Below are 27,203 nucleotides of genomic sequence, written 5' to 3'. Positions count from 1 at the left end.
CCATTTCATATATCTAGCAATTTGATGTTTGCTATTTATTGCATTCATAAGAGCAGTATAAAGTAATTATACTTTTAATTCTTTTTCATGCGGTTTCTAAACATATCACTTTGACCCCAAATATTAAGTGTTTTCCTGTTAATGTCTGATCTACTTATAGAGGGTCAAATATTGCAGTTACCTCATTTTAAAGGGCACCATATTATAATTTAATTTTATGATAAACTCAACCCAAATATGAATTTAGAGTCACATATGGTATCATTCAAAATCTGAATTTTCCAAGGGTCATTAGTTGCCAGTACCTCAAATTATTTATTTATCTCTCTTCTAAAGATTTACAGTGGCAGCTTCACATTCTTCTCTCCTCAAAATATGCTAACATTTATAAAAATCTTTAAGGCATAATTGGAAATTTATAGCAAAGATATATTTCAATTACAAATTTAGTCTCTAATTAGTTTATAATGTCATAAATTTCTGTGAACCAGTTAAAAGTTTTTCTTTCTTTGCTTGTCTAACTTTATCTCAGTAACCCCAATATGACTAGGACTGAAATCACAGGAAGAAAATATATTGCTTGGTCTTTTTATTTTTAGTTCTTCCTAAAACCTAATGTCTTGCTGAAGGTCTGAAATGGAAGTAAATCCCTGCTTATTAGCATTAGTTTACAGAAAGCTGGGAGAACTGTTTCAATTACAAAATTTAATCTTCCCCAGAATTCTCAACTCTGGTTGCATTATTTTACAACAGTCTTTTGACTGGCTGCATTTTTTTGTTAGAAATCTTCCAAGGTAGCAGAATCTGCAGAAGGTTCCAGACAAGACACAAGAGAAAGGTTTTCCTGAGAAGCTTATAGGGAGGATAGAGAGGGAGAAAAAGGCAGGTTCCCTGCTGTTGGGGTACAAATATTAAGCCTCCAAATGGCTCAACTCTGGCCAACAGTTTATTTTGACTAATCCCAGGCATCCAGTTTATTTCTAATGGTCACAGGAGTGTTGAGGGAAATACAGGAAGAGGGAGAAAAGTGGGGTGGGAGAGAGAGAGAGAAAGAGAGAGAGACACACAGAGACAGAGACAGAGAGAGACCGAGACAGAGAGAGATAGAGAGAATGAATGAGAATGAATTGCAGGACTACCAGTTGAACTAACAGACGGCAGATTTCTCTCCCAGAACTCTTGGTTGGTCAATCCAAGGGGACTACTCATTTGGTAATAATGGTGGCTAGGCTATCTCCAACCTTGCCCTTAGTAATTCTCCAGGTCAGTGTAGAGCTTAAATGAAGGAACAAGGATGTTTCCCCTGAATCCTCAGTGAGTCAGTCACCTGGTTCTTGCTTTAAAGAATGATCCTGTGTAGGTCAATCTCACCTCTTGGGTTGACCATCAGAGACCCAGCTTCTGATGCCAATATCTGTTCTCTGAGCAACAGGTCTGGTTTCTAAGCCACCTAAGACTAGGTCTACACAGTAACATAACCTTTTCCCATAGAACTTTTGCAGATCACTTGATCTCACTGAATCTAAATGTCTTCATCTGTGAAATGGGGATAATAACAGAGCATACCTTACTAGGTTATTGTGAGCATAAAACAAGATAGTTGTTACATTTGAAAATTAAGGTAAACTGAGATCTGAGCATGATTAATTAAATTAGCTAGGCTAGCAGTAACCAATACAGTGGTCAGTGGCCTCTCTCAATGACCAAAGACCATGCATGAGATGGGGCTTACTAGCCTTCATTTAGTTTTGGGAAGTACAGGGGAACAAAGAACAGAATTGAGTAAGTGGGGAAAAGAATGCAATTGGTTATAGGTCTGGCAGCATCATGGGAGAGAGGACAACATGACTGGTTACATCAAGAAGAGTAAGCTAGCAATTACCCCTCTCTTTCTTGAGGAATGCTTGATTGAGTCATGGGACCCATCTGTACCCTGAGGTTATTGATAGTGGACCATGGATAACAGACTTTGCTTCTAGGAAGGAGATAAGATACTCCTTAATTGTACAATAATAGGCAGAGATAGGTAGTACATCTTGTGGAAATGCACCAGTTCAGCTTGTAGGTCTTCAAAGATAGCAAATAGTTGTCATGGAATTTTTCAGGAGCTGAAAGTATGAGAGATAACAAGTTTTTCTTTGAACAAACTCAGAGGGGAAACTCAGCTCCTATGACTAAGAAATGTTCATTGTTTGAGATTATCTGCAACATTGGAGATAGTGGACCAGATTCCCTTAGGTCCACCTGCATCCCTCAAGGATAACAAATTTCTTTGAGCCAAGAATAGAACAGTGGTTAGCAGGAAAACTGAACTTCTAAACTTAGCTTATAGGCAAAGAGACAAAGAAAATGTGGCTTGAGCAATCATACAAAAAGGGGCAGTAATACAGGGTAGGATCCATTACAGAATAGAATCAACGATAAAATGACAGAATCAATTTAATTTCTTCATAATGTTAGTCTAAAGCAATATATGAATGTGAGTTGCGGTGATTCTTCTGGACTAACACCTAATTTTTTTATGTGTACACACATACGTGTGTGTGTGTGTGTGTGTGTGTGTGTATGCACGCGCGTGTGTGAGAGAGAGAGGGGGAGAGAGAGAGAGAGAGGGTGGGGGGGGGGAGAGAGAGAAGTTCATGAGATAATGGCACACCCTATCCTTCCTCCCCCTTGTATTTGTATTTTCTTTTTATGAGATAGTCTAGAAAGGGGAAATGAGAAGTGACTTTCTCTTCTTTCTCATTTCTTTCATAGTATATTCCTTTTACATCATTATCTCCTTTAAAGTCACCAAACAAGAAAAAAAGTCACACCCTGGCCCCCTTTTTGTCTTGATTTGTTCTCTCAGGGACATTTGCCTCTTCTCCTTCTATTAGAATAGAAATACTTGACCATCATTGAGCTCCCTCTAGTTGCTCAAATGTTTTCCTTTCTAGGCTTCTCTTGTCTCCCCTGTGCATATTTCAAAGAGTCTATCCAGTTAAATGGGAGAAGGGGGATATAAAAAAGATGACCATACCACCCAAATTAATTTACCAATTTGATTGATTTCAGTGTGATACCAATCAAACTACCGGGGAATTATTTTGTAGAGCCAGAAGAAATAATGAAATTCTTTTGGAGGAAGCAAAGGTCAATAATCTAAAGGGTACTAATGAAAAATGGCTAGAAAGAGGGTCAATCAGTATCAGATCTAAGACTGTATAGTGAAACAGATTAGGTGCACAACAGAAGCCAGTTAACATAGTAGCTCAGTGTTCATTAAACCCGAAGATCCCAATTCCTCAACTCACTATTAGACAAAAATTTCTTGGAAAACTGCAAAGCAATCTGACAGAAATTGGGTGTGCAGACCAATGTCTCAAACCAAGACAAACTCCAAATGGATACATCAGTCAGTCAGCAGTTATTAAGCATCTTCTGTGCTTAATAGAAGCATTGTACAAGGAAAAGATTATCTTTCAGATGTATGGATAGAGGAAGAGTTCTTCATGAAATAAGTGATAGCACCACCAAAAATAAAATTGACTATTTTGATTATATAAAGTTAATTTTTTTTTTTTGTACAAATGGATTAGATTTTTCCTTCATGTCCTCAACACTTACTACAGGTCCTGATGTGGTAGGCACTTAGTAAATGCTTAATCACTGACTGTTTAATGTAGTTAAAATTAGAATTGGAACAAGTAATTGGTGAAAAAGTTTTCTGAAAAAAGTTTCATATCATACATAAATACCTTCATAAACAGAACTGATTTTGATTTATAAGACTGAGAGACATTCCTTAATAACTAAGTGAATAGGCAGTTTTCAAACTTCATATGAAAAATTCTCCAAATCACTAATAATGGGAGAAAGGCAAATTAAAGTAACTCTCTGGTTCCAAATATTGGAGAGACTATGGAAAAAGAGGCAAATTGATGCCCCATTTGGAGCTAGGAGTTGGCCTGGCCATTTTGTAAAAGCAGTATGTCTCCTGGAGTTACTAAGCTATGTGTATCTTTTGAGCCAGTTGTACTATTGCTACTAGAGAGTTGTACTGTTGTTTCCGGAGAGCAAGGAAAGAAAAGGACTTATCTGTACAGAAATATTTACATCAGCTCTTTCCAAAGAAGCCCCAGATGGGAAGCTAAACAGGAGGGTACCTCTTATAGAATGGCTTAAAAAGCATAATATGTGAATATAATGGAATATTGTTTTGTCATAAGAAATTATGAAATGTAGAGATTCAAAGGAAACTGGAAAGACCTGAACAGATGCATAGTTAAGTGAGAAGTACCAGGAAAACAATTTACACAATGAGAACACTAAGAGAAAACTAACTTTGAAAGACTTGAGAACTCTGAATAATGCAGTGGTCATCCACCATACCAGAGTATATTATTGAATAATAATAATAATAACTAGCACATTTATGGTGCTTTAAGGTTTTCCAAGCACTTTTCGTATGGAACTCATTTGATCTTGAACCTGTGGCTGAATAAGGTTGAAGACTTGCCTAGCATTACACAGTTAGTAAGTGCCTGAGTCAGGATTCAAACTTAGGTCATCTTGAACTGCTGTCCCATGTGCTATTCAATGTACTACCAGGCTGAAGATGGATACTGCCTCCCTCTGCTTTCAGGAGATGTGACAGACTTAGAAAGTCCAGAATGAGACTTACATTTTGGACATAGCAAATATAGGAATTTGCTTTGCTTTGCATTTGTTGTGAGGGCTGGTTTTTTGTTTTTAATTGGTAAATTGGGGCAGGTGGGTACAATTATGGAAGGGAGAAATAGAAAAGAATAAACCAAAAATAACCCACCAACAACAAAGATTCTGTTTGTTTCTGCTCCTTTCAAGAAGAATGCTTGAAAGTCCCCTGTTCTTCTAAAGGTCCATTTGTATCCATCATTTTTGTAGGATAAGCTATTCTTGGTTTTAAAGCCTTTTACTTTTGCCTTTTGGCATAGTGAATCCAGGATAATCTTTCCTCCATAATAGTTCCAGTAAAATCTTCTCTGATCCTTATTGTGGTTCCTGAGTCCTGGTCTTTTTCTTTTTTAGCTACTTGTCAGTCAGCTCGCATTTCTCCAGACCTACTTATTATGTATCAGGCACTGTGCTTGGCACTTGAGTGATTTTTTTTCTGTGACCTAGAAGTTCTGAATTTTGGTTGTGACATTTCCAGGTGTTCTCAGTGTGGAGTTTCTTGAAGGAAATGACCAGTGGGTATCTTGGAAATAAATCTTTTATCTGAGACACTTCCTGCAAAGATTTTTCCCCCCATTTATCTATTTCCATTTCAGTTTTTTTATTCATTAGATTTGTCTGTGCAAAAGTTTTAATTTTATATAATCAAAATTGTTCATTTTTAACTTAGATTTTTCTCTCTATGCTGCTCTGGCTTTGGACTGGGCTGCCGGGTATCTGGGCTGCCTTTCAATGTTCTTGCCCTATTTCATGCTGTGGCTGTGTGTGGGCTGCTTGGGTGCTGTTCTGACCCCTGCCCCCCCCCCCCCTTTTTTTTTGGCTGTGGCTGTGGTGTGGGCTTTGGTTTGCTGGTCTGGACCTGGCCCTGCTATAGTGCAGGTACTAGTCTGGTCTTGCTCCTTCAGGGCCTCGCATATTGGCTATGTGTCTGCTCTGTGTGGGCACTGGTCTTACATTTTTCCCCTTTCAATGGCTCCAGGCTATTTGTATGCTGCACCTTCTGCCTCAGGTGGCTTTTTTCCCCCACTGAAAGCTTCAGGTTTCTGGCAGTCTTTTTTTTGTGCCATCTCGAACTAGGAGGATGGGTTTCTAGCAATCTTTCCTATAACCTTTTACTATAACTTTTAATTCATTTTTGGTGCTCATCACACCATTGTGTCAGCTGTCAAAACTGTATACTCTTGACAGAAGGGCTTCTTTTTCTCTCTCCTTTTCTTTTTCCTTTTTCTTTACCTTTTCATGGAAGGATGGGGAAACCTGAACAAGTTTGTAGGCAACATGGGAAGGAGCTGGCATACAGTGAGAAATTGTCCCAGATAATATTGGGCAATCAGGGAAATCTTATTAGTGTTTCTCAGCATTCTAGCAAGTATGCACTATGCCCATATTTATCTCCTCCAGTTTATTTCATTTTTCACAAATCTCTGCAGATCCCAAACCTGCCTGTCCTTCAAGCTTCAGTCAAAATCCATCTCTACACAAAATTTTCTGTTTCTTTGACTGTTCATATCTCCTCTCCCATCCTCGGACTCTTGTGACATTTCTAAGTTTTTACTTTATACTTTTAGCACTTTATCCTGTGTGCTCTCTGCACATTTAACGAATTTGGAGCCATTTGCCTCTAAAAGATTGTAATCCACTTGACATCATGGAATCGACACTGCCCTGTGCCTGTCCCCCTGTGCGGGGCAGCTTGTCTGTTCATGGTCAGTGAGGGCTACGTTCTGGTTCTCGTCTGTCTTTTACGTGCTGCCTTCTTGCCTGATTGTCCTTGTTGTGTTTCACTAGAGGCGGCAAGTCGTGCCATAGTCCAGTTCCTGGAAATCAACCAGAGTGAAGAAGCCAGCAGAGGTTGGATGCTTCTGACGACCATTAATTTGTTAGCATCCTCTGGGCAGGTTAGTTTTACCTTTTGTGTCTTGGTGACCAAAAGCAACTTTGTGTTTTTATTAAATTTTAACTTAACTTTTAGAGTTCTTCTCAAACAGATGTTTCTTTGATCCCTTATTTTAATGCATGTATAAATGAAGACCTTAGTCTTGAAAAAGTGCTTTTCTATTTTAAAACTTTTTACAGCAATGAGAGAAGGAACACTAAATCACTTTGACATTTACACTGAATCACTTTGGCATTCTTCTTAGGAGAAAAAAAATTATATGAGTCTTTTTTCCTGAAACTCTAGTTTTGTGATTCTAAATATTCCTTTTGGAGCTTTAAAAATACTTTATGTTACTTTAAAAGTGTTTGATATGGTTGTATTTTTTATGAATCCATTAGTGTTCTATAGATAGATTACCAGATTTTGACCATTTGCTTATCAAATAAAAAATTACCTTCTGTGACTCGATCATAGCTTCAGAGATTTACAGCTGGAAGAGATCTCAGACACTATCTAGTTCACCCCTCTCATTTTACAGATTAGGAAACTGAGGCCCAGGGATGTTGACTTGTTTGCCCCAGGATACAAGTTGTAAGTATCAGAGATTGGATTCGAACCAGGTCTTCTGACTCCAAAGCTAATTCTCTTACCACTTTATCACCTGAGGGTGAAATTAATCTAATTTACCTCTCTTAATAAATGGTTTTGCATTAGGAATATCTCATACCTGAATCCCTAGTTTTACAAGGTGGTACTCAGGTCCTGAGAGACAGAGAAAAAGAGGAAGTGCATCCCAGTATGGGGAACAGTCAAGGCAAAGGTGCAGAGAAGGAAGATGGAGTTTTGTGTGTGAGGAATAGCAAGGAGGCTCTTGAGCTGGCCTAGGAGTAACACTCAAGTTAGAAAGGAAACTTTCAAAGCAAAATCAGTCTGCCATCCAGCCTTCATTAAGCACCTGCTGGGTCCTTGGTACTGTACTAAGCAGATAGAGGTAAGGGACAAAAAGGTGAAATGAAAGGACTCCCACAATCAAGAAGCTTACATCACTGGGGGGACTTATCCTGGAGGACCCCACCCCCACCTACCTGTCCTCTTCTCCAGGTATCACCAGAAGCTGGAGCTGGAGCTGACCTTGTTATGGAGAGTGCTTTTCCTAACACCCAGCCTCTATTCCAATCCCTTTGGGGTCTCTCCTACACCACAGTCATTGCCTTGGCCATAGGGCAGACATAGCTAGTCATTCTGATGAGCCAGGAGTCAGTCACCTGTTAGATTGTGAGCTCATTGAGTTGGATCATGAGCTTCTTGAGGGCAGGGACCGTCTTTTGCCTCTTTTTGTATCCCCTAATAAATGTTTATTGACTGACCAATCATAGTCCTTCTGGTAAGACCTAAGAACCATCAGGTCTTACTATTTGCCCTGATGCCATGCATAAGGACCGCCAAGCCTTATCATACACTCTATGGCTCTGCCTTCCACACCTCCACGTCTTGTAGTTTGCCGCAGGTCTGTACTCTTAAGGACCAATGTGGCTTTACATCCACTGTATCTTTCGTGTCCTTCGCTTCAAATGTGAGCTCCCTGAGAGCAGGGACTTTCCTGATTTTCCCTTGTATCCCCCTTGCTTCACAGTACTTGCCATACAGTATAAGTTTTTTTTTTTTCATTCATTCACTGTCTGGCATATAGTAGACACTTATTAAATGCTGGTTGATTAATTCATAAAGTGTATCCTTCTGCTTCATGAAAACCATAAACTTGAAACAGATGTTAAAACCTCAAGGATTTGAATTATTTGAGTTAGAAAATGATAATGGTAGATGAATTTTAGGATTTCAAGCAGAATTTTTACCCTGATTTTGATTTATTCATTCACTTGTAATCTTGCCTGTTGAGTGTCACTTGACTCTAAATCAACAGGACTTAGAAACTATAAGGGACTCCTAAGATCATCTAACCCAACCCTACCCCCCCCCCCTTTTTTTTTCAAGTTAGAAAACTCAAGCACGGTAGGGTTAAGTGACTTGTCACAAATCACATGGGTAGCATGCAGCAGACCTGGGATTTGGACCCAGTTCTTTGGACTCTAAATTCTGCTCTCCTTTTTCTACTCCATCCATTTCTCTACAGTCTAAATGTTTACCTAAAAAAAATAAACAATAAGCTGGTATTCTGTGAAGGAAGCTGTGTAAAGTTTTATATTATAAAAAAATTTCAAGGTAGAATTGTGAAAGACTAGATTTTTCAGTGTTCAAATTAGTGATATGATCCTAAGTCTAGTAAAAAACTCCATACACAGAATTATGGGAGGGTGATAATTAAGAATTAAAGGCAAGGTGATAAGATGAAACCCAAAATCATCAGGTAATTGTGGTTAAGACTTGGAAATCTGAAAAGTAGAATAGATTCTTAGGTTTGGAATGCCAAAGGTGAGGTTATCCCCAAAGGTTTAAGAGTGCTTTAGAATTTAATAAAATAATAATAATATTAATTAGAGGATTTGTTCTGTAAAATTCACATTCAGTCACACAGTCACACACACTTCAGGATCTAGAAGGGTCACATGTGGCCTCAAGGCTGTAGGTCCCCCACTCCTGCTTTAGATTTTCTGTTTTAAGCCCTCCTAGCCCCTAAATTCTGTGATGTTTCAGAAGAACCTTAATATTATAATATTTAAATAAGTCACATAAGTTTGGAAATGGAATATTTTGTCTCAGTATATTTTTTATCTTTGTGATCCTTATAATGATGTTACCTCAAATTACATTTTATAGTTACAGTTTGTTCAACTGCATAATGTTTGGATTTGTTTGGATTTGTTTTCCAGAAAACTGTAGACTGCATGACCACTATGTCAGTGCCTTCCACACTGGTTAAATGTCTCTATCTATTTTTTGACCTCCCACACGTGCCTGAGGTAGTTGGAGGTGCACAGAATGAGCTACCTCTGGCTGAACGCCGAGGGCTTCTCCAGAAAGTCTTTGTCCAGGTAGGTAGAATGCTATTCTGCTAGTTTGGGGTCTGGCCCTGTTACTGGTGATTTGCCATGCTTTGAAGAAAATGGGGTGGGGTGAGGTCAATATCCTTTCTAAAACATAGTGCCCAGACCCAAATCCAGGTGTGTTGTCTGATGAGAGCAGAGCATAGCAGGACTGTGATGTCATTCCCAACTCTCTTCATGCAGCTGAAGATTGGGTTATTTTTCTGGCTACCATATCACACTGTGGACTCTTACTGAGCCTGCAATCCACTAAAACTTCCAGATTCTGGACACACCCCCCCCCCACCCCCCCGCCAAACTGCTGTCTAATCAGGTCTCTGTTCTGGTCCATCAAGATCTTTTTGCATGCTGTTTCTGCAGTCTTATCCATCCTGTTTGCTGTCCCTTCCAACTCTGTTCCATCTACTGATTTGAAAAGCATGCCGACCTGTGTCTTAGATCCTTAGTTTTCTTATTTGTAAAATGAATCTCATAATACCCATCATGATAGCTCACAAAGTTGTTGTGACGATCAAATGAGGTTAAAGGACTGTAGAAATGTCAGCTATTCTTCTTAATTATTCTATGTAAGAAAATGTCTGATTTCCAAAGAAGTGACAGATGAGCTTCTAGACCACAGCTCTTATCAATTAGGTGCCTGTGTTGGGATTAGGAAACAGGTCTCCTGATCCTGTGGTGAGTATTCCTTCTTCTACGTTACATTTTATTTTGTTTACTGCCAGGCAAGTGAGGGATTATTTTTATAATTTCCCCGTGAGTCAAGGGGTACTCCAGTGGTAATTAAATGGTCAATTCAAGAATATTTTTTTTGACAGGTGAATGTTTCAACTTTGTATTTTGTGACAGATAACTTTCTTATGTTGAGCACTTACTGCTGTGCCAACGTTGAGATATCTTTGCAGTAGTTTCTATGCCCAGAAGAGGTGACAAAAGGACACAGTTGTTTTCTGTAATGCTTTCGTTCTATTTATGCTTCATTCAGACAAAATGTTATAGAAATGGTTTTAATTCACCTAAAAAACAAGTGTGATTTACAGTGAATGATTTGGGTAAGGACAATATAGTTCATATTTTTGAGCTTAAGATAATCAGAAATAGTGACAGTTATCTTCTCTTAGTAGGGCAACTACATGGTGCAGTGGCTAGAGTGCCAGGCCTGGAGTCAGGAAGACCTGAGTTCAAATCTGGTCTCAGACACTTATGGCTGGCTGACCCTGGAAAAATCACTTAATCCTGTTTGCCTCAGTTTCCTCATCTTTTATAAAATGAGCTGGAGAAGGAAATGGCAAACCACTCCAGGATCCTTGCCAAGAAAACCCCAAATGGGGTCAGGAAGAATCAGACACGACTGAAACGAGTGAACAATAGCAATGACAAAAGTACATTGATCTATTTAAGGAACTCTCTACCCTCCTTGTGCATGTGTGTGTCCATGTTGTACTCTCTGTACTCATTAGCTTCCTGTCCCTGGATCCTCTGCACACTCATTTATTTAATTACCATTTAATATGATCTGTTAATTCTCTTATTTTCTCTTACACCTGTCCATGACATGTGGATTCTGTCTTTTATGTTCTCTTTCCCCTCCGTTGGCTTGCTTGCTATGAGATAAAACCCTGTGTTCACCAGGCAGGAGAAAGACAAGTTTCCTAACAAACAGATCTTTTAATAAAAGGTATCTCTCAACTTAGAAATTTATTTCTGACCTTTGTTAACATATGAAAGTTCCTGGAACTTGTTACCAAGATGATCAGAGCACTTAAAAAATTCATTTACTCGTCTTTACTTTATTTCTACATGTAGATTATGGAACACTAAGGAAAGAGATCATTTTATACAAAGGATAAATAAAGCACAGAGTTTAGAGTGACTTTCTACCCATTGTATCCTATCTCAGTCCGATGACTGCTCACTCCAGCAGCCGATCCACACCCTTCCATGCTGTGAGACTGCTCCCCATGTTTCTTCTGTAACTCCTGCACAAGATGTGTGCTGAGCCTGCTGGGGATTATCTAGATCAGGACTTCTTAAATTTTTTTCACACTTTTGACCCCTTCAGCACTTGTTAAGCTGTGGGACTCACAGTTTAAGAAAGTCTGTGCCTAGATCCGTTGTTATCACTCAGAGAAGTGCCGAGCACAGGCCAGCCCTCTGTTTATACCTCACTCTTACTAAAGTCATAAGCTAAAGTTCAAATGCTTAGAAATGATTTTTAAAAAAAAATTAGATTTTTTTTTCAACTGACATTAATTGGATTTTGTCTATTCCCTCCCCACTGGACCCCAGCTGGGGTCAAAAAAGAAAATAAAAAAGTTGCAACATATGCATAGTGAACTAGATCATATTCTCTTACTGGCCATGTCGAAAAATATATATCTTATTTTGCATACCCTAATTCTATCACCTCTGTGAGGAGGTGGGTAGCATGTTTCATCATTGGTCCTCTGGAATCAAGGTTGGTGATCACATCCATCAAAGCTTTTTGTTTTTATAGTGTTGTTATTTTACTAATTGTTCTTATTCTACTCAATCTCACATCATCTTTTATAAGTTTTCCCAGCTTTTACTGAAGTTGTCCCTTTCATCATTTATTATGGTACAGTCATATTTTATTATGTTAATATGCTGTAATTCAGTCAGCTACTCCTGATTATTGGGCACCTCCTTAATTTCTTTGCTTCGATAGAGAGACATAATATGAATATTTTTGTACATATGGATCCTTTTCCTTTTTTTAAATCTCTTTGTGATATGTACCTAGTTGTGGTATTCTGGAGAATTGCCTTTTAAATGATAAAGTTTTCCACATAAATTAAGTACTAGATTAAATTAAGATGGTCTGACGGTTTAAGGCAACTTTTTCCTTTCTATTTGTATAAATAATTATTCTCCCAAGATTCCTTTGTCTTCAGAGCTTCTACTTTTTCCTGATTTCCTGGTTCTTCATTCTTATAAAAATAATTCAGTTTCTGGCATATTATGTATCAAGAAAAGATATGACTTATTGTGGTTGTATTTTTATAATAGTATGAGACAAATGGATCTCTTTTATATGAAATAGTTGAAAAAGTAAAAATGTAAATCTTATGTAAAAACTTAAAGTACGTGCTCTGATTGTAATGTCGCAAACCTCCAGGTTTTTCTTATATATAAAACCTATAGGTTTTTCTTAATACTCTAAAATCAAAACCATTAGTTCCACCTGGTTCTAATGTGACATCTTAACACTACATTTTAGTTCTATTTCTTCTTTCCTTCTCCCGCATCTAACCATCCACCCTTAGTTTGCTGATTAATTGGTTGATTTTATTCATTTACAGATATTGGTGAAACTCTGCAGTTTTGTGTCCCCAGCAGAAGAGCTGGCTCAGAAGGATGATCTCCAGCTTTTATTCAGTGCAATAACCTCCTGGTGCCCTCCCTATAACTTGCCTTGGAGGAAGAGTGCTGGGGAAGTACTCATGACCATATCCCGTCATGGGCTTAGCGTCAATGTAGTCAAGTATATTCATGGTGGGTAAAATCTTATTTTTTTTTTATTTTGACCAATTTTTCTCTCCTAATGCTTCAAAATAAAAGTATTTATAAGCAGGTTTTCTTTTTTTTTTTAAGTTGGCAATAAAAATATGCTCATCCATGTTTATTTAGGTCTATCATGAAATACGAGTTCTCATAAATTCCAAAATATAGATCTGGAAAATTTGTTTCACTTCATCAGGAATGTTCAGGCATAATCATTCTTCCCCCTAAAAATGTGAGATTTCATTTTTTAGGTTTTGTGCATATTCTCATTTGATTTTTGAAGACAGTCTCTATCAGGAGCACAAATGATCTTTTTTGTTGATAGTATCCCCTGCTAAGTTCCTGCAGTGCTGCTTCCTGCTGGTGACTGCTGTTTCCCAAGGCTGTGGTTAAGAGAGAGCACAGTCTCTGCCAGATGACAAAGGCCCAGGAGGAACTGAGGATCAGCCTAGTTACATGCCAAGAGGCTCTTTCTAGAATATCGGCTGATAGATGATGAAGTTTTTTTGTTGTGGAAGCTCTATGAAAGTGCTCATATCGGCAGGGTTTATCATCTGTGTGGGAGGGTCTCGCCTACACCAACATAACTGCATAGTTTGTAACAGTGAAGAAATTTATAGCACAAATAGGGGACTTTTCTCATTACCGATTCTTACTAAAGAAAAATCCTTATGCATCTTCATGTCAATAAGTCCCCAGCAGTTTCTAAATAGGAGATAGCGGGCTTAGTTTCCAAATAATTTGATTGTTTTTTTATCCTAGCACAAATTTTACTGGAATTGTAACTGATGTTTCAAATAAAATTTGAAATAAATTCGTATTTCTTTGTGTTTAATCTCTTTTGATCTTTATATGAGATGGCTTTCTTTATGCAAAATTGACTGAAGAGAAGAGAATCGATTCCACAACCACTTATAATTTGACTGATAGGATTGTGTCCCAAACTGGTGACAACTTTGTGTTCCTTTCGCCTGAACTAATTCTGTATAATTCTGCACTGCATTTGCACTGCTTTAATTTTTCTTTAAAACAATAGATATTCCTTTATCTGTTACCTTTATACTGTCACAATATAAGAAATACCGATTGTAATGTGGAAATAGACTTTGGTAAGTCATTTAACCTATGTGGGTCTCAGTTTCCTCTTCTGTCCAATGAAAAGGCTGGACTGCATGAGCTCTAATGTCCCTTCCAGTTCTGTATCTGTGCTCCCAGCCAGGAGGTGCAGTGCCAGACCTGGACTCAGGGCCTGTGTTCAAAAGTGGACGTGGGACACTTATCAGCTGTGTGACCTTGGGAAGTCACTTTATCTCTTTTTGCTTAACTGTAAAATGGGGATAATAGTAGTAGCCACTTTCCTGGGTTGTTATGAGGATCAAGTGAGATGCTGTTGTAAAGTGCTTACTTAGGACAGTATCTGGCACATAGTAGGTACTCCATAAATAACAACTAATTCTTCTTATCCTTTGATGGAAATAGACCATTGATGTATAGTTTCTGTCTCTCTGTGTGTGAGCTCACATGTGCATGTCCATGAGTGTGAGAACACACACACAATTCAGAGACACACACAAACACAGTGTTTAACCTGTATTTATGTGTCTTCCTTCAGGGTCCAGGTACTGCTCATTTCCCTTTTTGTATCTCTAGCATCTAGCCCAGTATTTGCATATTATATTTTGGTCTTGATTTTTGAAGAAGACTTGTTATTTCATTAGAGTAAAAAGTCTCTACAGGTTTGTACTTGCTTTGCAGTTGAGGGTGAGAGAGTGACCTTGTGTACTGAAATGTTATTATACAGTTAAGATGTGTCAGAAGCAAGATTTGAACCCAGGTCTTTTGATTTTGAGGTTGGGTCTCTAGATTTTTTCATCTTTATAATGCCTTGTATGTGATTGGCTTTTGATAAAGGTTTATTGAATTGAATTGACTTGAATATTTTCCCAGTATTTTTCTGTATAAAATTTCTTCTTTAGAGGCATGATTTTCCCCCAAATAATTTGAAATTTCTTTTTACTTTCAAAAGATGTTAAAATAAATCTTAATATCTATCATTTAAAACACAACATTGTCATTTCTAAATATTTAACAGCTAGCTTAGCCACATTTAAGGATGAATGAAAATGTGCAAAGTAATTGAAAATTATTTTTTATGTTTTTTACATAGTTGTAACTTTTTTTTTTTGTTTTTACAGAAAAAGAATGTTTATCAACATGTGTCCAGAATATGCAGCAGTCAGATGATCTTTCTCCCCTAGAGATTGTTGAAATGTTTGCTGGGCTTTCTTGCTTTCTCAAAGATTCCAGTGATGTTTCTCAAACACTGCTTGATGACTTTAGGATATGGCAAGGATATAACTTTCTCTGCGATCTCTTGCTCAGGTCTGAAGCGTGTATTTTATTAATTTTTTTTTTATCGAGTGTCATTCCTTTTGTCTCATTTATTTCTGTGTGATTTGCATGTGCATTTCCATAATTAGATCCAGTTATTTTTGGGGGGAACAGAATGAAAATTTTTTCAATTTAATACTTGTTTTCACAACATCAGTTGCCTTTATTTGCTTTCTTCTTATTCCAAATGCACAACCCCATTCCCTGGCCATAGACAAATGAAGTATATGGCCTTAATTTACTACAGTTTTCTAGCAAAGGTGTGATTATCTAGAACATCAGACATGCTCTGGGGAATTGGTGCAGCAAGATTGGCAAGCCTCCTTTTCCTTCTTTCCTAGGCAGTCCCCCAGTAGTTGTCAAAAAAATAATTTAGCGTAGTTCTGTCTTGTGGCTGATGAAGAAACTTTCCCTCTTTAGTTCACTTTTAACTACCTCTACTTTATTCCTTATTAAGAAGAATTAGATGTGGTTATATAGAGCTATATGAACTTGTTATATTAAATGTGCTAGTGGCCCCCATCCTTTCTCCTAGAAGGTACACAGATATATTAGATGTATGTCTAATTGAGAAGTACTGTTGGGAAGTCTGGGCCTTCCCTCCTTGCTGTCCCTAGCTATTCTGTGCATTTTAACACGTTCGACTGTAGTTAGTCCCTCTCATCCTGAGCCACCCTACATTACTAGTGAGGCAGGTATGTCTATACCTGATGTAGTATTTATTCATTGTTCTTACCCTGTGTTTTCTTGTCTCTCTATTCTTGGTCTGCAACTGTGCTTTCATGAGGGATTGGTAGTGGTAGTCATCCCCCCACCATTTTGGATAAGCAATTTGTGTTTATCTTATTAAAAATATCAGAAAGTTTGTAACAGATATATTTGGAGGTGAGTGACTTGCTCAATGGTCAAACTGCTAGTATGTGCCAGACCAACGGAATAAGTGGCTGAACCAGAAAAATATGTTACATTATCACCATGTTATTACCTTAATATTTAAAAATATCCATGATTTCATTAACATAGGTAGCATTATCTACTAACATAGATTAAAAGCCCTCTGCATTCTGTTCCTCAGTAATAGACACACTCCATCACTTGGAAATATTCCATTTGCCAAAACTTCTACTTTACTGATCAAGAATCACCTCCATGCTGTGAGGAGACATTGGAGTAGGACTTGAGGGAGGCAGCCACGTTAGAAGAAAGTTTAAGAGAGGATTTAGAGAAATCCTTCTAAAAGGTCTTCATCTTACAAAATCTTTTACAAATTATCTGTAGTCACTTATTCATAAAGCTGCCTTGGCTTCAAAGTTATATTCAGCCAGAACAAACCCAGTAATATTCAAGTGAATAAAAGGCAGCTATTTGATAAATAAAGCATTTATTATTTTTTTTTTAGATAAAGCGTTTATTAAGCTCTTTTAACAATGTGTGTCAGACTGTAATGTCAAATCAGCCAAATCCAGACACAAATGAAAGTCTTCCTTGGAGATAGCTTTGCTTCCAGTTTATTTTAGGAAGCATATTTTTAAAATTTCACAGAGTTACAAAATTCAGAGTTGGAAGGGACCTTCATGACCTCCTATATAAATAGCCCTCATCTTAAAGAGAAGATCCTTTACCACATACCCCAAAAGCCTTGCCTTTGTCTCAAACACTCCTCTATTCCAAAGGTGCTGGAATATTGTATACATTGCTAGATGCAGTCTCTCTACTGAGTATTTTTACTGTTTTTGTCACAAGGAAGTGTTCATATGGGAGGATGAAAGGATGATTTTTCCCAAAGAAATGGGCATGGTTTAAAGACAGAAGACATTAATAAGACATATTTAAAAAAGAGAAAGATCACTGGATTTAATGTCATGGATTCAGAGCTGGAATGTATGTCGGATGCCGTCTGGTCTACAGTATACTCTGTAATTTCCATGAAAAGGCTGTCGGTGAGGAGGAGTCCATCATTTCCCAAGGCAGCCCATTCCACTTTTGGGTGCCCCTTGTTGAGGAATGTTAAGAGGTCCCCTGAACTTATCTTTTTGAGTCGCCATATTTTCCAGAAACACTGTACCTGCAGGACACCCTCCCCCCACTTACCATCCTTCAGTGACATAATTTCTTGTATGCATCCCACACTGGCCTCCCTGTGTGTCCTTGGGAGTCAAGATAGGTGCCAGTAAAGTCTGCACTAGGCATGTGCAGCTGGGACCTGTGTGGATAAGCAGACCATCCTATCTTCGTAGTCTAGCAGTTACCAAGGGAAAACAATGGGGCTTTTGCCGTCACCTTGCTCTTTCCCTTTGGTGGGAGTTTTGTCTTTTTCTTATCTTTACTGAACCTTTCCCCCTTCATGCTATTCCCCTGTAGGTGGAGATTTGTGTTTTCTCCTCTTTCCTCTGTCCATATAAATATGCAAACTCCGTATGGATTGTGAACTCTTTGGTTCCACATGCATGTTCAGTTCATGTGAGTTTCATGAAGTTGTGATTCCCTGTTGACTCCCTAAAATGAAGTTTTTCCTTTTGTCAAATTAGATTTGCCTTTTTGCAACCAATACCCATTGCTTTTAACTCTTCCTTTGAGGAAAAAGTATCAGCCGAATCCCATTTAAGTATGACACTCCTCCAGATGCCCTAAAAGGTGTTGCCTAGAAGAGAACACAGTTTTCTACGTGTGGTCTGACCACGGCAGAGGAGAATGGGAATTGCATCCCTTGTTCTAAATGCTATATTTCTCTGAATTCAGCCTAGATTGCTTTAGCTCCCTTATATGTCATGTCCTAGTTATTGAACTTACCTGCAGTAAGCCTTTCAGGGTTTCTTGTTTATGTTTTGTCCACACCAACTTGTCTCTTGCCATGCCTCCCCAGTACTATATTTGTAAAATTGGAGTGTTTTTGAACATAGTTCTAAGACTTTACATGTATCTCTGTTAAATTTTATTTTTGTACATTTTGTTCAGTGTTCTAGTCTTTCGAGATCTCTTTGAACACTGACCCATCCAGGTTGTTATTTGTTCTTATACGTTTGTGGCGCTTAGCACACTGTCTGGCACATAGTAGGTGCCATATAAAATTCTAGCTATTATTATCATCTGCAAATTTAATTAAGTACTGTCTCTGTCGTTAATGAAAATTTAAAAAGTACAATGCTAAGCACAGATCCCTGAGGCATGCTGTTGGAGACCTTTTTAGCTTACATTAAGCTACTAATGAGTACTTAGAGTATTAATGAGTACTCTGTATACTACCATTCAATCAATTCACCTTCCATCTGGTTCTTATTGCTTCATCCCTCCCCTCCCCAAATAGCATAAGAGACTTTATCAAATACTGTGTTAAAATTTTTCCCTGACCTACCATCTAATAACCTTGTCAAAAAAAAAGAAATAAGTTTAGTCTGGCATGACTTGTTCTTGATGTTTCTTTGTAATCACTGCTTACTTTTCTACATATTCAATTACCAACTCTCTAGTAACATATTCTAGAGTTTTCCCAGGAATTACAATTAACCTCATTATCTATAGATTCTTCCCTTCCCTTTTTGTGGGGGAGATGGAATGGGGAATAGAGATTTTTCTCTTCTCATTTCTCATGTTCTTTCAGAGGTCACTCGTAGTTGGTCACATACCAGCCAATTCTTCTAGGACATGAGGATGCTGTTCATGTCAGCCACCTGACTTATAATTGAGATATATTCCCTACTAAATAAGTGGGCGAAGGATATGAAGAGATAATCTAAGTGGCTTAATCAATAGAATGTAGAACTGGGAGGCCTGAAGACTAGGGTGCTAACTCTGCCTCAGACACTAGTTGTGTAGTCATTTAAACTGCCGTCAGCTAAAGTTTTCTTATCTATAAGATGGCTATAATAATAACATCTATCATGGGATTGTGGTCAGGATCAAAGTACATGAAATAGTTTACTTAAAGTGCTTTCCAAATCTTGAAGTGCTATATAATGTTATCCATTATTATGGTATATAAAAATGCTCCAAATCATTAATATTAAGAGAATTTCAGTTTTTTTTTTTTTTGCTTTTTTGGCAGGGCAATTGGGGGTAAGTGACTTGCCCAAGGTCACACAGCTAGTACATGTGTCAAGTGTCTGAGGCCGGATTTGAACTCAGGTCCTCCTGACTCCAGGGCCGGTGCTCTACTCACTGCACCACCTAGCTGCCCCAGAATTTCAGTTTTTAAAACAGGTTTTATTCATCTCCCTGAAATTGGTAAAGATGGTAACAGAAACAGTCAATGTTAAAAGTCTGTAGGAATACAGGAGCTCTCCTAATGCACCAGAGGTGCAGCTCTGAAATATTCCACATATACTATGTAAAAACAGTTTGAAGTTATGCAAGAAAATTCACCAGACTTTTGGCCCAGCAACTCCACTAGTGGAATGCATCCTGGAGAGTTTACAACAGGGCCCCATGTCTTTGAAAATGTTTATAGGAACGCTTTTTGCTATGGCAGTAACAACAACAACAACAAAACCCTTGAAACAATAGGATCACATATATTGAACAAATTGTGATATATGAATGTAATTATATTTTTGAACTACTAGAAATTGCAGGAAATAAGAGAAAGAGAGAAGATTTCAATGAACTGATATTGAAGTGAGCAAAACTAGGAAAATAACATGCAGAAATGGTAACCACAATGGCTGCAGTGATATAAATGGAAATGATAGATATTAAGAGAAATCTAAATTCTGAGAAATTATCGTGAAACATCTTGGTCCCAGGGGATACATGATGAAACACACCTTCCTTCTTTCATCTGAAATGGGGTGGGATGGGGTTGGGCAACTAGAGGGTGTGCATTTTGCATACACTGCAAGATAGATAATAAATAATCGATTGGTTTTGCTTTATCTTTTTGTTGTTGGTGTTATAGGCTAGGGCTCTGTTGCAAAGTAAAGGAGGCAATATCCAAAAATAGCTGAAACAAAAGGCATCAAGATTAATAATTATTTCATAAATAAAATCTGAATCAGTTTCTTTACACAATACTGCTCTTTTTGCTTCCTCATCAGAATTGTTTCTCCTTGTGTCTTGGGAATTTCATTACGAAGAAATTCCCCTTCTGGGCTGACTTCCTCTAAGTAGTTTTTGTCCATGATGTCCTATTTGCCTTTCCTCTGAACCCTTTGAAATTTGTTCTAGAAAAATACAGGGTTTGGGGTGGGGGGCAAGATGGTAGAGAAAAAGCACAGACTTTCCTGAGCTTTCCCCCAAACCCTTTCAAACAACTTTAATGCCTCAAAACAAATTCAGGAGTGGCAGAACCCACAAAAGAACTGGGTGAAACAACTTTCAAGCCCAAGACAACATAGAACTAAGGTTGCAGGAAAGGTCTATTGCAGTGGGGTGAGAATAGAGGACAGTCTGGCACAGGCTGTACCCCAGCAAACCAGCAGTAGGCCATGGTGGCGACTGAATCAGTGGCAGTCTCTGGACCTCTCAGCCCACAGATACTAAGGAGGTCAGACAACTGGTCATAAGGAGGTTATGGGGATCCATTTGCTGGCACCAGGGGCAGGATTCTGTTGCGTTGCCCATATATGGATCTGGGTTGCAGTCCTGGGTCTTAGTCCCAGGGCAGGGAGGAGCACTAGCATGGCAGAGTTGTGGCCACAGAGGAGCTTTTATAGTCATAGTTCAAGGGTGGAAAAGAGTGCTTTTGATCTTTCACAAACCAGAGTATAGGCCAGAAGAGTAGTAAACACAACTATCCCTAGATTATACCACCTTGGAAGAACAAAAATATAGGTCCCCAGAATTATCTTTGAAAAGAGATACACAAAAAAAACTGAAGCTTGGGACAGTGCCCCCTGCACTATGGAAGCAGAGCCCCACTTTAGCAGAAAGTTAAAAGTCAAGAAATAGGTTGGAAAGATGAGCAAACAACAGAAAAAAGATCCTGACTATAGAAAGTTACTATGGTGACAAGGAAGATCAAAACAAACACTCAGAAGAAGACAACAAAGTCAAAACTGCTACATCCAAAGCCTCAAAGAAAAATATGAGTTGGTCTCAGGCCATGGAAGAGCTCAAAAAGGATTTTAAAAAATCAAGTAAGAGAGGAAGAGAAAAGATTGGGAAGAGAAATGAAAGTGATGCAAAAACATCATGGAAAAGGAGTCAACAGCTTGGTAAAAGAGGCACAAAAAATACAAAAATAACACCTTAAAAAATGGAATAGGCCAGATTGTAAAAGAGGCACAAAAATCCAATGAAGAGGAGAATGACTTGAAAAGCAGAATTGGCCACATGAAAAAAGATATAGAACAATTCGGTGAAGAGAAGAACTCCTCAAAAAGCAAAGTTGGCCAAATGGAAGGAGAGGTATTAAAGCTCACTGAAGAAAATAATGCCTTAAAAATTAGACTTGAGCAAGTGGAAGTTAATGACTTTATGAGATCTCAAGTAACAATAAAACAAAATCAAAAGAATGAAAAAAATAGAAGAAAATGTGGAATATCTAATTGGAAAACCAACTGATCTGGAAAATAGATCCAGGAGAGAAAACTAAAGAATTATTGGATTATCTGAAAGCCATGGGGGAAAAAAAGCCTAGACATCATCTTTTAAGAAATTATCAGGGAAAACTTAACTGATATTCTAGAACCAGAGAGTAAAATAGAAATTGAAAGAATCCACCAATGACCTCCTGAAAGAGATCCCAAAATGAAAACTAGGAATATTATAGCCAAATTCCAGAGCTCTCAGGTCAAGGAGAAAATATTGCAAGCAGCCAAAAAAGAAATAATTCAAATACTGTGGAGCCACAGTCAGGATAACACAAAATGTAGCAGTTTCTACATTAAAGGATCAGAGGGCATGGAAGGCGATATTCCTTAGGACAATAGAACTAGAATTACAGAGAAGAATTACCTACCCAGCAAAACTGAGTATAATCCCTCAGGGGGAAAAATGGGTATTTAATGAAATAGAGGACTTTCAAGCATTCCTGATGAAAAGACCAGAGCTGAATAGAAAGTGCGACTTTCAAATACAAGACTGAAGGGAAACATAAAAAGGTAAACAGGAAAGAGAAATCATAAGGGATTCAATAATATTAAACTGTTTACATTCCTACATGGTAAGTTGATATTTGTAATTCCTAAGAACTTTATAATTATTAGGGCAGTTAGAAGACATCTACATAAACAGACGGCACAAGTGTTTGGGTGTTGAATATATTGGGATAATTATCTAAAAAAAATAAAATTAAGGGTGAGAAAGGAATGCATTGCAAGAAAGAAAAAGGAAGAGGTACAATGAGATAAATTATCTCACATAAAAGAGGTGTGAAATAGCTTTTACAGTGGAGGGGAAGATAAGGGAGGTGGAAAGTAGGAGGTGAAGGTCATAAGAGGTTTGTGTGTGCATGTGTGTGGTGGGGGTTACTGATAGAAGGGAAGGGGGATTGAGGGAGGTGAAAGGCAGAAGCGGAACACTTTAGAGAATGGAAAGGGGAGAGAGAGAGAGAGAGAGAGAGAGAGAGAGAGAGAGAGAGAGAGAATGATAAATGGGGAAATAGAATGGAAGGAATTTCATAGTTGATAATTATTACTGTGAAAAAAAATGTAGCATGTTTCTTCTGTTGAAGGCCTAATTTCTCAAATATATAGAGAACAGAATCAAATATAGAGATAAGAGCCATCCCTCAATTGAAAAACTAAAGGATTTGGACAGGCAGTTTTCAGACAAAGTAACCAAAGCTATCTATAGTCATATGAAAAAATGCTGTAAATCACTTTCGGTTAGAGAAATGCAAATTAAAACAACTCTGAAGTACCACCCCACATCTATCAGATTGGCTAATATGACAGAAAGGGAAAATGATGTATGTTGGAGGGGATATGGGAAAATTGAGACACTAATGTATTGTTGGTGAAGTTGTATACTGATTCAACCATTCTGTAGAGCAATTTGGAACTGTGTGTAAAGGGCTACAAAACCATGCATACCTCTTCACCAAGCAATATCACTACAGGTCTGTATCCCAAAGATATAAAAAACAAAAAGGCAAAGGACCTATATGTGCAAAAATATTTATACAGCTCTTTTAGTGGTGGCAAAGAACTGGAAATTGAGGAGATGTCCATCAGTTGGGAAATGGCTGTGAAGAAGTTGTGGTACAAGATTATGATGGAATACTATTGATGACTGGAAGAACCTACATGAACTGATGCAAAGTAGAATGAGCAGAACCAGGAGAACCTTGTACATAATAACAGAAATATTGTATGATGATCAACTGGGAATGACTTAGCTATTCTCAGCAGTACAGTGATTTGAGACAATTCTGAAGGACTTATGATGAAAAATGCTGTCCAACTCTAAATAAGGAATGGATAGAATCTCTAAATGTGGATTAAGGCATATTTTTTCTTTATTTCTTTTTTTGGTCTGTTTTCTTTTACAATGTGACTAACACGGAAAATTTGTTTCGCATGACTGTAAATGTCTATCTGTATCAAATTGCTTACTTTCTCAATGAGGGGTTAGGAGAGGGAGGGCACTCAAAAATTTTAAAAAACAAATATTAAAAATTTTTACATGTAGTTGGGGAAAAGTAAAATATTAAATTAAAAAAAGAAAAAATAATAGGATTTATGTTAGTATGTATATGGCTTTCTTTTCCTTTATTAGAAATTCTAAGAGCAACTACTCTCTCACCACCAAGGTGCCTATCATTTTCACTAGGACATTGTTTGCCAACTCTGTAGGTCTGCATAGTTTGCACAAAATAGATTCCTTTCCCCCACCCAGCATAAACCAGCTCAAACAAAGCAGGCTTTTCTTGTTTCCTTACTAAGGAGATGTCTGTGTGTATTATATTCAGCTGTGGTCAGCACATAAAACATATATAAAAATGAGCAGGTAAGGTAGATTTAGGTAGAGTTTTGCAGTTATTCCTGTGCAGTATTAACTTGAGAATTACATTTAGTATTTGTGTTAAATTTAAGGCTCTGTATTTTTTTTGTTGTAAATCAGACCCATCTTACCTTTTATAGATTGGAACAAGCAAAAGAGGCAGAATCCAAGGATGCTTTGAAAGATCTAGTTAATTTGATAACTTCTCTAACAACATATGGTGTCAGTGAACTAAAACCAGCTGGTATTACCACAGGGGCACCATTTTTATTGCCTGGATTTGCAGTTCCCCAGCCTGCAGGAAAAGGTGAGTTGATTTATTTTTATCTTGATGCACTTAGAGGAATTAAAATGTAAATATATTTGTTTTCATTAGTACTATACATATAAAACCAATCTTAAAAGTATCCTGTAAAATTTGCATACTGTATTTTATTGATTACTTGAAATAAAAAAAATTAGTAGACATTATAGCTGACTCAGATGTTGTAAAGTGAGTTTATACGGAATTATACAGAATTTAAATTTCTTTGTTGATTTTGTTATTGATCTTTTTTTCTAGAGACTAGTTCTGCCTGTCTCCCCAAGCTGTAAGGGTAGTGGCCATTCACAGGTCCGGTTCTACTACTAATTAGCAAGGGAGCTTTGCCCTGCTCCATTTCTGACCTGGCCAGTTTTCCTCTCCTCAGGCAGCCTGACTTCCCCCCAATTCCAGAGGCTTGCCATATTGGTGGCCAACTGATCAGCCTTAGCCCATTGCAGGTCAGAACTCCCAAGCTCATGGAATCCGCTAACCTCAGCCTTCCCAACAGCAGGGATTACAGGCGTGTACAGTGAGTGCTGGCCCTGGACTCAGAGAGACCTGAGTTCAAATTCTACCTCAGACAGAGGCATTGTGACCCAGTGTAATCCTGGAAAGTCAATTAACCTCTCTGGGCCTTAGCTTCTTTATCTACAACATGGAGATCACAAGAGCACCCACCTCCCAGGGTTCTTGTGTTAGTCAAATGGGATAATATTTGCAAAGCATTTACAAATTTTAAAGTTCTATATAAATGCTAGCTGTTGTTCATGGTGTTACTACATTTTTAGGGATTTGTTTTAAAATTGATAGTTTGGCATAGAAACTGAGGAACTGGCCTGGGAGCAGGGAAGACCTGGCCTCCAGATCCTTCTCTGACAAATATAAAGTTATTAATACAAATCTATGCCACGTGGGGGAGGGAAGATGAAGATAGGCTTCATGCACAACCTGATACTTGATCTGCATTTTAAAGCAGAGGTGCTCTATATAACCATGTGCAAACTTTGTACTACAACATTTTTTTGCATTCTTTAAACCTTTACATGAGTTACATATACGCATTTGGTTAATTGTTTTACTTTTATTAATTCATGAATTATACTCCTGTGTCTCTTGTATATACTCCCTTCTAGCATCTCTTGTATACACTCTCTTTTCTCTCCTCTGCCTCCGCTCTAGTGGAGAATCTCATCACCTCCCACCTGGATTATTGCAATAGCATGTGGCAGATGGGTCTCTCCTTGCTCTAATCCATCCTCCATTCAGATGCCAAAGTGATCTTCCTAAAGTGGCCTTATCACCCTCATGCACTCAAGAAGTGCCCTATTCTCTGTTTAGCATTCAAAACCCTTTATACCCTATCATTCATACCCACTAATCCTCATTCTTCACCTTTCCAGTCCTCTTACATTTCACTTCCCTCTCCTTACTCTGTAATCCAGTGACACTGACCTTCGTGTTGTTTCTCCCATAAGAGTCTCCATTTCCCAGCTCCAGGTGTTTTCGCTGGCTATTCTCAATGGCTGGAATGCTCTTCTTCCTCACCTCTACCTCCTGGAACCCCTGTCTTCTTTCAAGTTCTGACTAAAATCCCACCTTCTACAGGAAGCCTTTCCTGATTCTCCTTAATTCTCTTGCCTTCCTTCTATTGCTTATCATTCATTATCCTGATATAGCTTGTTTGTACATAGTTGTTTTGTATGCTGTGTTTGAGAGAAAAGACTGTCTTTTGCCTTTCTTTGTATTCCCAGTACTTCAGACAGTGCATGGCACATAATGAAGATTATTAACTGTTTATTGACTAACTGGCCATATTATTACCCCTCTGCAGGTAACTCCCAAATCTGTGTCTGTGCTTCCAGCCTCTCCCCAGAATTCTAATCCCAGATTTCTAATTGCCACTGGATAATTTCTACATAGATATCTCATATCTCTCCTAAAAGCCTCCAGTATCTTATTACATTGCCTAAAATGTAAAGGACAGAGTCTGTGCTAACATGCAAGGCCTTCACAATCTAGTTCAGCTATCCTTTCCACCTCTCTCCTGACGTTCCTCTGTAACCGAGCTCTTTTAGGCAAACTGAACTACTTTCAACCGCCTGTTCTCCTCCTGCCCTGTTCTGTTTCTTCTCACTTTAACTCCCAGTTCCTTGAAATAAATGATACTCTTCCCAACACCAGCTTGTATATGCTGAAGCCCTTCCTCCTGCAAGGCCCAAAGCAGACGCCATCTACTCTGTGAGCCTTTCCTTGATGTCCCCAATAAAACAAATGTCTCTCTCTGTCCTGGACCTTTCCTTTGAACTTAGTTTGTTTTCTCATACCTATAAATAAGCACATGCACCAGGTATTCCCTGGCCTGTCCTTATGTCACGAAAAATTGCTGTTGTGCACCTCAGCTTTTAAGAATGTATTATTTAAATAAGGCGGGTATTCATTTTAAAGATTAGCTAATTTTAGTTCCTTTGGTTTGAAAAATGAAAATAATACCCTTAATGATTGAGTATTGAGTCACAGGTAACAAAAT

General features: G+C 38.1%; 1 protein-coding gene across 2 annotated transcripts in view; it reads left to right on the top strand.

Moving 5' to 3' along the window:
- Positions 1 to 27,203, top strand: part of WDFY3 (WD repeat and FYVE domain containing 3) — a 316,638-nt gene that overhangs the window by 90,015 nt on the left and 199,420 nt on the right. For both annotated transcript variants that reach the window (XM_036763543.1, XM_036763542.1), the window contains 5 exons: positions 6,487 to 6,596; positions 9,406 to 9,567; positions 12,900 to 13,092; positions 15,297 to 15,483; positions 24,513 to 24,679. In XM_036763543.1, the coding sequence (XP_036619438.1) occupies positions 6,487 to 6,596; positions 9,406 to 9,567; positions 12,900 to 13,092; positions 15,297 to 15,483; positions 24,513 to 24,679 (819 nt within the window). The remainder of the gene's footprint in view (positions 1 to 6,486; positions 6,597 to 9,405; positions 9,568 to 12,899; positions 13,093 to 15,296; positions 15,484 to 24,512; positions 24,680 to 27,203) is intronic.

This window comes from Trichosurus vulpecula, chromosome 6 (genome assembly GCF_011100635.1).
Source record: "Trichosurus vulpecula isolate mTriVul1 chromosome 6, mTriVul1.pri, whole genome shotgun sequence".
In the NCBI taxonomy this organism is placed as follows: Eukaryota; Metazoa; Chordata; class Mammalia; order Diprotodontia; family Phalangeridae; genus Trichosurus; species Trichosurus vulpecula.
Note: the sequence above shows the minus strand (reverse complement) of the source record. Positions and strands in the feature narration are given on the sequence as shown.